Consider the following 12,302-nt stretch of genomic DNA (forward strand, 5'->3'; position numbering starts at 1 on the left):
AGAGTATGTGTTTAGGCTGTGAGTAGTCTGAATAAGTGAGAATACTACCTACTTTTGTGCGTTATAGTCCTCATAATGCCCATCAGGCGCATCACTCCAGTGTCTGTTGTTGTACACATTAGAATACTGATATTTCATTAGTGGAATGTCCCTTTACAAGACGATGGTGGATTTTGGAACAGTTCCTGCAGGAGACTTCTTGAAATCCCTGGGTAGCTACTGGATTAACTGGAGTATGCTAACATAAAACTTTTCCCCTGCGTCTTTTGTACTAATTTCAGTTATACCACTAACCCCCCCCCCCCACCACCCCTTCCCCACCTACCACACACACAAAAACATGTCCTCACTCCTCCTGCGTCTCCAATCATACGACTCATTGAGTGAATGGCTGGTGGGTAATTGTTTGACAGAGCTGTAGCTCTTTGCTATGGCAATATAAGCACATTACCTTGGAAAAGATTGGCAAATGAGGTGAGGAACCGCATCTGAAACGATGTCAGTGTGGTTTTACATAACTTCTAAAGGAAGTTCCTTTTTATAGTGCTGAATTTGGCATGATATTGTGAAAGAGTTAAAAGGCTGAGTTCAGATCGTGTTCTTTCCTATTAAGTTCAAAATGACAAAAATAGAAGTGTTTGCTAGTGTTTGTTTCACTGACTATGGTATCACTTTATTTGAAATGGTGCTCATAAGGCAGCATAAGACATCCTAAGCATATTATTAGCATATTGTCAATAAGGGGTGTCCCCAACTAAGATTTTCCTGGTCGACCAAGATTCGTCAGGCAAAACCCATAGTCGACCAATGATCAACTGAGTGTTTTTTGTTTTTTTAAGCTAGGCATTTTCATTCTTAAATTCAAGTGTTTATTTTGTAAAGTAAAGCTGGAATCAATCCAGTGTGCGCCATCTTTCAAACAGTCCAAAGGGTGTTCACATAACTTGTTGTACAGTAGCGGGAGGACAGTGTCCGAGTCGCTCCAAATGCTCCATTAAATGGTCAAAGCCCACACTTTCCACCACCAAGAGGGACCGCTCAGCTCGCTCAGCGCATCCGCTAGCTAGCCTACTGTCTGTGAGAACTTGCACTCCTTCATATGGTGTTTCTGTCGTATTGTAATTAGCTCTGCTGCTGTCATGCTGTCATCCTTAAACATTTGCATTGCAAACAGTACAATTAGCTGTTTGACTGTGTTTGCTCTCCAGTTTAAAGTAACTCCCGACTGTGCAGACACGACTGCTGCCAGCTGCTTCCCGACAGTGCGCCGCACTGCTGTAAGCGGTGGACCACACTTGTTTACGGCAAACACTTTTTACATCAATGTTTGATCATAGCATGGTAGAAGAAGTTTACCTATGCTTCTAATGCCCCTATAATCACCTTGTAATGCATCACAATGCACTTCAAGAAAAATGTTATCAGCTGTAACTAGCTGTATATTTTTTGTTGTCTCCCACACTGACAACCCTTATGAATGTCCCATGTTTGTGCCTGTATTGTGCTGATATACCTGTATCAATACACTTCCTGTACATCTCCTTGACTCTGTAACGCCATCAGACTGGGACGGCCCGGGGTGGACTGCTACAGTCAGCATGAGAGCGGAGCGGCTGTCCTCCAACTACAGTTCCTCATCAATGAGGTAAGCAAGACTTCGTTATAATGCATTCTTCCAGCTGTGTTTCTGAAAGTTCTGTGATTGTTGGCGACTCCAGCTTTCTTTGGACCGAATGCTCACTCACTGCTGTTTAGGGGACAACTTTGTATTTTGCTCTTAAGTTTCTATTTGTCACTTCCCATGCACCGAGAAGATCTCCTGTCAGCGACCATACGACACCTGAAGTAAATTTGGGCAAATAGGACGAATCTGTGTTGTCTCTTTAAGTAAGGATCATGGCCCGCTCTTCTCCAAACACCACTTCCTAATTTAGACTGATAAGACGAGTATATTTTTACTTACAGAAGTGTAGCAGTCAAAGTTTCACACTGCTTTCTTATGGTACTGTAGATTTATGATGGTATAGCCTGTTTTCTGTACTCATATGCATGGTAGTATATTGTAACACTCTTTGTAGAAAAGCCGACGCCGAGGATGACTATTTGTTGGACACCACCTTTATTCTCTTAACACAACAGCCTGGAGCCAAAGCTCCCAAAACACAATAAGCAGAAGAAGTCCCAGATATGTCTTTTCAGACATCAGGTGTGGGCCTGTGGTGGTGTCTGTGCGTCAGGCACCGTCTCACTCTGCAAGAGAGGGCACACAGGTTACAGACTAATCAGCCTAACGCATTGCAGCTGCACCTGCTGATTGACAGAGCCGTCCCTTTTCCCTGTGTCCAGAAGGTGCTCCAGCCACACCCTGCTGCCACATACCCCTTAAGCTGGGGACACATTAACAGATTTTTCCAATCATGACATAAACAACAATGAAAAGATTGAGCAGCGCACATTTAACAACTCAAATTTGCAGATTTCCAGTCTCTTGTGATGCACGCACACAACAACGGCTGTCTTTGAGGAGCACAAATCAAAAGACCACAGAGCGTATACAAAAGGCTGAGAATAAGCAGCCACAGAATGTATTTTTCCATGATATTTTGATACCAAAAATAAACATACAGCCCATAGGCCTTGCAGCAATTGTGGTTCGTGCTGCAATTTGCTTGGAAAAAAGACTGAGAACATATTCAGGTTTCTTTTTCTTTCCAGGCTCAGCCATTGCACATCTTGTCCCTGTGACCTTGTGTAGAGGGATTCTAATTCTCAAAGATAAAAATATATAAACAGATATATTATACATATCTTATATATATATATATATATATAATTTTCAGCCTATTTGCCTCCGTAACATAGAAGGGAAAATTTTCTTTAGTGTGGTGGTGCAGAGGCTGTCAAATTACATGGGAAAGAATAGGTTAATTGACACACGTGCAAAAAGCTGGAATACCAAGCTTTTCCGGGTGCTTAGAGCACACAAGCATGATTAGGCATCAAATTCAGGCAGCTAAGCAAGAGAAGCGAGATCTTCGTGTGGTATATTTGGACCTTGCTACATTTGGCTGACATCTGGCTTTGTATCACATAATCCATTGTGGGAGGCTTTTGATTTCTTTAGGGTTCCAAGTAGCATTACGAATCTAGTAAGAGCATATTTTCAAGATATTCAGATGCATTTCACAACAACAAGAGTTTCCTACAGCCTGGCAGCATCTTGAGAAAGGAAATTATGGCAGGGTGCATCATTTCCTTAGCTTTCCCTTAGCTTTCACTATGGCAATGGGGGTAATTACTTGAGCATCAGGGTGGGGAAGGAGGAGGAGCATATCCATTGTTAAGGGGAAGTTAGTAGGCAAAAGGTTTTACATAGATGAGAAAGCTATACCAACAGTTCTAGAGAAGCCTGTCAAAAGCCTAGGAAGGTGGTATGATACAAATCTGAATAACAGGGAGCAGGTTTAGGAGATAAGGCAGCAACTAGGTGGAGGCATTGAGGACATGGAGAGATCAAGGTTACCAGGCAAGCTTAAGCTTGAGGTGTTTGCGGTTTGGCCTATTGCCGTGGCTAAAGCGGCCCTTGACAGTATGAGATACCATTATCAAAGGTGGAGAAGTTAAAGAGGTTGGTCAGCTTGCGTAAGGAAATGGCTTTGAGTTCCACGCTGTCTTAGTAGTGTAGCTTTGTATGGGAAAGGAATTCTGGAACTACCTATACTGTTTCTAGCATAGCAGAGGAGTTTAATGTGCAAAGGTAAGATTGGAGATGACACTGACAGAATCTAAGGATCCAGCAGTCAGGAATGCAGCACCTCCTGTATTAGCAGAGCGGAAATGGAACCCAAGAGAGGCAGTGCAACAGGCAGTCAGCATTAAGACACAGGGATATTGTAGGGCAGGTGCAACAAGCACGGGGAGGCTTAGGCCTGGGGATAGGGCAACCGATATGGAGTAGGGCAACTTCATCAGGGAAGAGAAAAATGGTTGTAGATCAAATACATCAACAGGAGGAGGCAGCAAGGTGTGCCAAGGCAGCGTCTCAGGCAAAGCAGGACCAGTGGATGAAGTGGGAGAGTGTATAGAGGAAAAAACCCAGGTGGGGCCCCATGTATAAATGTTGCGTACGTACAAAAAGGTTGCGTACTACAGTTTTCATGCAGGCGTCGGGATGTATAAAAATAAACTTTAGACAATGCGTACAGACATTTTTCTGGTTTTGGCAGTTGCCTATGCCAAACGGAAAAGTAGTGAACATCTCCAAATGTTTCAAAATCACATTCTCACTCAATTCACTCACTGAAGTGGTCTATGAAAAAACAGAATTATTTAATTTGATACACCATAATAGTTTGGTTAATTACATGGGTAATGTTTAACACTAGAAAGGCCAAAGCCCATCTGCTGTTATTTTCAATTTTGAGTTCCTCCAACACTGAAAATGCTAATTCTTTCTCCTTCCATAACCTTTCCTAAATATAAGGGCTTTAGATAACTGTAACTTTTTGTAATTCTAAAAAAAAAAATTCTAAAAAGCCACTTAGGAAATAGATTGTCACTTTGCATATTTGCTGCCTCTTTGCAATTAGCATAAAAACCCTCAATACCGCCGTGTTGAATGCGCGTGTCTCTCTCTTCCGGCTCGCTTCAAATGGGTCGAACGACTGACCCATTGAGACAGACAGCGCATTGGAGAATCTAGTGAAAGCAATTTCCCACAGATGATGACAGCAGGCCCTACTCACTGTGCCAAAACCAAGATCGCCTGTAAACTGGACAGTTTTCTTTGCTTATGCGACATGGACATGTTAACGCACGTCAGGGACTGTACAGTTGCCAAGGCACACAGACATCCATCTCTTCTGGGGTAGAAAACGCAGTGTCAAGTGTCCTGGGTCCTGTGTGATGTCAAACAATTTGTGTGTAGTACCAGCTCACACAAACCACTGAAGCTGTGCGCTGAGTATGAGATGTAAAAGTAACAAAAAAGTGTAACAAAAATGTGGAAAAGCACACGGGCAGAGCGGGAAAAAGCCCAGCACATATTGTTTTTATCTTTGAAACAGTTCATTTGTGCAATTTTACCTTTGTTTTGTTTTTTACCTTTTTTTTTTTACCTTTGTTAGCCTTGTGTTAGCATTAGCTTGATGGCATGCTTGAACATTAGTGAGTTAGAATTTTTTGCACACTTGTTTGGTAGTACGAGCTGGGCCTAAGTTTAGAAGAAATACTGAGCCTTGTGTTAGCATTAGCCTTGAAGCATTCTTGTACATTAGCATAGGTTTTTGTTAGCATTTGTTTGCACATTAGTTTGGTATTAGCCATACTTATAGCCGGCACAAACAGGGCCTCTGTGTAATTGTGGGAATTGTGTGTGCCGCTTTTCCACTGCATGGTACCGGCTCAACTCGACTCGACTTTTTTTGGTTTTCCACTGGGCAAGTACCAGGTACCAGGTGATATGGTACCTGGTACTTTTTTTGGTAGCACCTCCGTCAAGGTTCCAAGCGGGCTGAGGCGATACCAAAAGGTGACGTGAAAACACTACAGACTACTGATTGGTCGGAGAGAATCGTCATCGCGACACGGGACATATATGCTAACGTTAGCTACCAGACTAGCTTACCTCTTGCGTCGCCTTGAGCAGCCTGCAGTCTGTTGTCTTGCTGCCTTCAGCCTCTTCTGAAATAAAATCTGTTTCCTTGCTGTGACTAACAGCCACATACCGAGAATCAAGAACACCATCCCTTCCATATCCTCAATTGTTGCGGTGTGTGTCGCGTTTCATGTGGCATCGCGGCGTCGCTATGACGACCAGTTGTGGGGGGTGTGGGGCACATTGAGGGGGTACTATCTGCAGTGGAAAACCAAAGTGGTACTACCAAAAGCGAGTAGAGTCAAGTCGAGGCGAGGCGAGTTGAGCCGGTACCATGCGGTGGAAAAGCGGCACTAGATAAACAAAGAGGGTGGCTGGACAGCTGAGCGGGCCCTGGCATCCAGATGAAGCTGCCTGTCAAGCCAGCAGGGACAGTCAGACTTAGCCTAAGCAGATACAATGTGGATATGCAGACTGCTGAGTTGGCCGGGTATCTGCTCTCTGCTTGGGCAAGTGTAGGATGTAACTTTTATAGTGTGTGTGGCTTTGTAGGGTGCAGATGTAGTGTGTTCTGGAGTAGAAGGTGTGTTGTAACTAAGGTGCAGGTGCAGTGATAGCAGTGTAGTGGACTTGGGTCTGCTGAGGCTTGGCAAAGAGGGGGGTGTTTCTGGGACACTAGAATACACTGTTGATCCTTCTTGAGGTGCTGTGGGTCTAATTCAACAAAACATCGGTGAAGGAGGGTGCCCACTTGATAACCCTGATGATTTGCCTACACTCACTCACCCTGAAAGCTAGAGTAGGCAGCCGGTGAGTGTTGCTGCCTGTCTTATGGTGCTGTAGATTTATGACAGTGTAGCCTGATGTTTTCTATAGTACTCATTTGCATGGTAGTATATCATTCTGTTAAACTTTGAATTGGGCCTTTATATGCATGCTCATCTTGTATTATGGCACAACGGATAGTAACATCATGTCCTGTGTAATGATCAATTTTTACCGCGCAATCAGACTCTTCCCATCATGCCATGTAAAGAACCATCGCTTGCTCAAGAACACACAGAGAACCTTTTCTTCCAGACTTCCAACCCCCTTCCCCTCACTTCTTGCCTTTTGTATCTGCTGTGTCAGAGTGGTGCTTTGTGGGCCCACACACTCGCAGTGCACAGCGTGGAGCAGCCTATTGAAATCAGGACTGATACAGTAACTTTGGCATTCAGCCGCAGCTTAGTCGAGGACTGTACAATATTCTGTATACGAGTGCCCCGTAGGTGGGTGAGAGAACTAAAGAGTCCTGCTGAGGGTTGAAGAGCAGAAGCCAAGTTAGACGGGCAACTGGATGCCGCCTGTTTTTGGATAGCAAAGTTCTCTCTCTGTCCTCTTTCTTCCACTCCGACCTACTCCCTCTTTCTCTCTCTCTCTCTTTCACTCACTTTTTTCTGTACCCACTCTATTTCTTCTCCTGCCCACTGGCTCTTTCAGCCCACTTCTGCAGCACTAACCGGCCTACTTTGTGATGTGTCTGAGGCAAATGGAGGAGGACAGGCCTGAAGAGAGGTGTGTGTGTGTGTGTGTGTGTGTGTGTTTAGAGAATGACTTAGTGAGTGTGTGTGTGTGTGTGTGTGTGTGTGTGTGTGTGTGTGTGTGTGTGTGCAAGAGTGTTTGGACTGTGTGTCTGTGTGTAGGCATGCATGCTCCTGTGTGGGTGTAGGTGGGTCTTGTTCATTATGTGGGTTTGTGCATGTGTGTTAGAGACTTTATGAGCATGTGTGTGTGTGTGTGTGTGATATGCGCATGTGCTTGTACATTCTATAGGTTTGTCCATGCATGCATATGTGCATATATGTGTTAGAGAGAGTGAATGTGCGTGCATGTGTGTGTGCGTCATTGTGCTTACACAGTGCGTGCCTGTGGATATATAGCTACTATGTGTATATACGTACTTTAATTGTTGTACTTCATTCTGTGGGTTTGTGCATACGTGTGCGTGTGTGTGCGTGTGCATACACACTCCACACTGGTCTCTCTGACATTAACACACTCTGACACTGACTAGGCTTCCCTACTTTTTTACAGAGTGACTAATAGCGGTGCTGGATCTCAGTGTCCTCTCATGGATTCAGTGTGTGGCTGTCGGCTGCCCTGCTAATGGCCGGCTTGCATATCCAGACCGGCCTCTTGACATTCAGCGAGGTGTAATGACTTACTCCCATTAGTTGTTTGAACCCGCACAAGAGGCCACCTCTTGAGAAAGAGGAGAGACGAAAGACAAGCTTTTGCATCATGAGGAGTCTCACAGTCTCTCACACGATTCGCCGCATCCAGCACCGTCATAATCTCCTTATCTTGCGTCAAACTCGTAAGCCTGTCTTACACTCTTTTTTTTTTTTTTTTACAATTTTATTTTCCTTTTTTTACTTCCTTTTTTTGTGAAATACCAAAATACAAAAGTTTGCATGTTGTCCAGTTTTATACCCTCCCCGACGTACATAAACACACGGCAAAATAGATCAAAGATGTAAACATGAATACACATACATTCATACAAACAAATAGACGTATATATTAGTCATGGTTGTCTATAGCCAATCTACATTGTAATTTGGTTTGAATAAGAATCAGTTATGGAAGAGTACACAGTTTAAGCGTTTTCATATATGTCAGAAATGGTTGCCATGTCTTATAAAATTTACCTGTAGAGCCACCCAATGTACACTTTATTTTCTCCATGTGTAAAAACCATGTGTGGGAGAGGCCTCCTGCTCCCACTTCATAAGTATAAGGCGTCTAGCAATTGTCTTACACTCTTTTATGTGGAGAAAATGCTTTTTTTTCTGTCCCTGTGTCAGTGGATGGTATGAATAGGCTAATTAATGTGTTTGTTTGCCTATTCTGAATTCATTATGTTGCTCGTTGAATAATTTATTTCGCGTCATAAATAGGCTGAGGTGGCTGCTGAGGGTTGGTGTCAGATGAGGTTTTGGGGCTGGTGGATGAGAGGTGCTGCAGCGGAAAGGATTTAGATGGACTGAAGTGTGTAAGGGAAGGCGTACTGTAGAGAACACCCATCTTAAGTCATGTTGTCTAGTATAAAATCTTTCTTAAAACAAGTGTAAACATCTGCTAATGGACTGAGATGATTTCTCTTGTTTCCAATGCAAATCAATTTGTTCCAGGAATTTTGTTTTTGATAGCAGAGGAGCAAACTGCCTCATTCTCCCTTGTTTCATTTAACCTTATTTAATCAGGTAGTCTCATTCAGATAGAGATCTTTTTTTTTTTCAAGAGAGACTTGAGAAGAAAACATATTCATAAACTTCATATACAAATATACAATACCAGTCAGTCACACATTCCAGCAGTCAAACAGTCAGCAACATACAGGGACATACATTATATAGGGACATACATTATAAGAAGCAATCCCAAACATCATAGAAAATGTGAGACATCATTGCTTTAAAATCGTTAAGGGGGACAAGGAATTTACATAATTTCACAGTGCTTTGCCTTCTGTTCTATTTATTAGATGCATAGTAGCTGAAACCAATCAACTAGCTAAACTAATCAGTTGTGTGATCTGGTACCACAATTACTGGATTTAAAAGACAGTCAAGAGATGTGAGGCACAAGTGGGGGCTTCAAAAGTAAAGCCCTATGGATGAATGCAATGCAACTTTCCTTTGTTTCTCGGATGGTTTGTTACACAGAACCATCTGGGAAGTCGTCCTTGGAAACTGTTTGGAAAAGGGCAGGCACTTTCAAAAAATACTTGGCAGTTGATTGGATGAACCATCTGTCTATCACCGTCTATCACGGGCTAACTTCAACCAATCAGATCAACGAACCGTATAAACAAACTCTCGCCGGTCGGGAGAAGAGCGAAAACATCTTTTCCATCCAGAAAAGCCTTCAGTGCCGTTCTTTGCTCTTCTTTCAATGAAGAAATCCTCTCCAGTTCAGAAATAACTGATGTTATAGCAGCATGTATGCTAGCCTCTTTAGGAGCCGCCGTTGTTGTGAACGAACAGTCGCTTCTCGCTGTCGCCACACCTAAGCCCCGCCCCCAGCTGCCCTCATAGGACGCTGATTGGTTCCGTCTTCCGTCTTGAATCATGTTTTTTCTAAGTGCAGAGAGCAGGAGGTTGAGGGGAGGAGGAGGAGGAGGAGGAGGAGGAAAGGTGGAGTGGAGGGCAGACGGCTGAGCCAGAGCCCAGAACACAACACCAAATGACCAGACACACACCTCATTAACCTTGAAACAAACTGACCCTGTGTTTGAGGAACAAAGTTACCTCGCTGTAGCTGATGATCCAACACAAATTTCAGTAGTGATGTGATTCAGTTTCCTGTTCTTGCACTGCACATGAAACATATCTCTCAAATACATCTCATATACGTCTCATATAAGTGCTGTGGAGAATCAAATCTGCAAACACACATACGATATGCACTGGTGGCCATTGTAGAATTCTCCACATCAATTGTCTTTACTGATTGATTACCAATAATGGACCCAGTGATGCACCCATTGTTTACTGGGTACAGTAGGTTGTGATACAGAACATATTATAGACTTTAGGGAAAATGTGAGGGAAGCCATCAATGTGCCAGACCACCATCTCTGTTACATTTGCTACCCATACTATGCATTAGAGGTGTACAGAGACGTCATTATCTGTATCTGTATCTGTTCAACCAACAAAATTATCCGTCTCTGTATCTGTATTCGGATAGAAGACCAGAAGTGGGTATGGTTTATACTGGAAGTCATGTTAAATCCAGCAAATGTTGTATTTTCTAACCTAATATTCATTGGCAATGCAATTTCCGTGCCTTCAAAGCATCAAATTGATTTAATATTGGCATATAATTAATTATGAAATATATTTCCACATCCTCATACTGTACTTTTCATCTCTCAATTTGTCTTTTTTTTTATTTTTAACTAAATTCCCTGAAACCTATGGCTGATACATACAGCATGTTACATCTTAAACGGAGGAATATTGACTGAAATACAAGGTAAAACGTAATTTTTTTTCAATATTTCGACTGGGTTTTTAAAATAGAGGAAATTAACACATACAGCTAAAAACTAAAGGTTCTACGCTTCATTTTGATGTATAGGTTGCGGAGGTTTGAAAGAAATCCAGCTGCCACACCAGGCTTTTGTCTCGCTAGTAGAGGTCTGCAACCCGACCCGGACCCGACGGGACCCGAGACTGTGTGTCGGGTATTGGCCGGGTCGGGCTTGGTTTTTAAATAAATAATTCGGGCTCGGGTCGGGTCGGGCTCGGTTGTGTTGTTTTTTTTCATGCGTGGAAAAAAAAGCACAATGTTTTTCTCTCTCTCTCTCTCTCTCTCTCTCTCTCTCTCTCTCTCTCTCTCTCTCTCTCTCTCTCTCTCTCTCTCTCTCTCTCTCTCTCTCTCTCTCTCTCTCTCTCTCGCACGCATTATTTGTGCTTTCCCGAATTTCGGATTCGGGTACATCCCTACTATGCATACAAATACACACAAAAACACACTTGAAGCTGTTTGCTGGATACCATAATAGGCTGTTTACCCATACTGTATTTCTGACCCTGGTGGCCTCGCCCGTGTCGGCATCAAGACATCCAGATAATTACACCATAATGGAGTTCAGGACCCGGCTCCCTCCCCGCCCGCCTCTCGCTTTCTCTCTCCTGCCTTTCTCGTATGTTCTCCTCACTAGCAGCTGCTCCTCCTCCTCTCGCCCCGTCCATTTGCCCTATTCACGTGGCAGCCATGTTTGATTTATGTCATACTCTGGGCGGGAAACCCTACCTGGAAGACAGCAATGGAAACAGAGTGAACTCAACCAGTGTTTGGATAAGAACTTTAACATAAAATTATCTTTGGAGCTGGAGTGATGACTGCTGGAGAAAGTCCAAATCAAAGACTACAGCAACTGGATTGATGATGATCCATAATGTTAGCTAATGTTAGCAGTCAGCTACATTATGTTTATCAAACCAACTAGGTCCATAACGTTGGTTAATGTTAGCCCTGAGCTACATTATATCTCCAAACCAAGTAGGTCCATAAAGTTAGCTAATGATAGCAGTCAGCTACGTTATATTTATCAAACTAATAGGTAACATTGGCTAATGTTAGCAGTTGTTGCGTAGCTATAGTTTTAGTGGCAGTTTGAATCAGCTAAAGTCACATAACGCCAGCTAGCAGACACAGCTGCTGTTCATTAAATTTTCATTATTCCTCTATTCAGTCTATTAAAATACTGATATCACCCATTTCTAGCTGGCAGTATGCTAGAAAATTAAAGTTGCAGTAGCAAGTCAGCCAATTAATCGTAAACAGAGTAAGAGAGTAATGCCTGAACAAAGATGAGATAGGGACTAGCTAAATGAAATTTCAATAAAAATGGAGGCTAATTATAGCCGGCTCAGATACACACACAACTGCCAAACATCAAGCCCATCATTGTTTGAATATACTGAATGGAGGAATAAAATGATTTTGCATACAGCACGCTGTGGTGCAATGAATTATGGGTGTTGTAGTAGAAGTTTTTTTTAATAAACTATATTGATGAGAAACACGTGTTTAGTGCATCACAGCACCTGAAATACATCAACTTTACTTGGGTGCCTGTTAATTCACCTGGGTGAGTCACCCAAATAGAGCCGATACATGGGAAACCTTGATGTTAGTATCAAGCGAG

The 12,302-nt window shown here is 42.9% G+C and overlaps 1 protein-coding gene across 1 annotated transcript in view; it reads left to right on the forward strand.

The window, feature by feature from the left end:
- Positions 1–1,563: 1,563 nt before the first annotated feature.
- Positions 1,564–12,302, forward strand: part of LOC139664915 (syntaxin-binding protein 5-like) — a gene marked incomplete at both ends in the record, with an annotated part of 104,398 nt that continues 93,659 nt past the window's right edge. The window contains one exon of the mRNA XM_071543915.1: positions 1,564–1,645. Within this exon, the coding sequence (XP_071400016.1) occupies positions 1,564–1,645 (82 nt within the window). The remainder of the gene's footprint in view (positions 1,646–12,302) is intronic.

This window comes from Centroberyx affinis, unplaced genomic scaffold (assembly GCF_046629955.1).
Source record: "Centroberyx affinis isolate AG114_WGS23_722 - 3 ecotype Tasmania unplaced genomic scaffold, CSIRO-AGI_Caff_v1 ptg004402l_1, whole genome shotgun sequence".
Lineage (NCBI taxonomy): Eukaryota > Metazoa > Chordata > Actinopteri > Beryciformes > Berycidae > Centroberyx > Centroberyx affinis.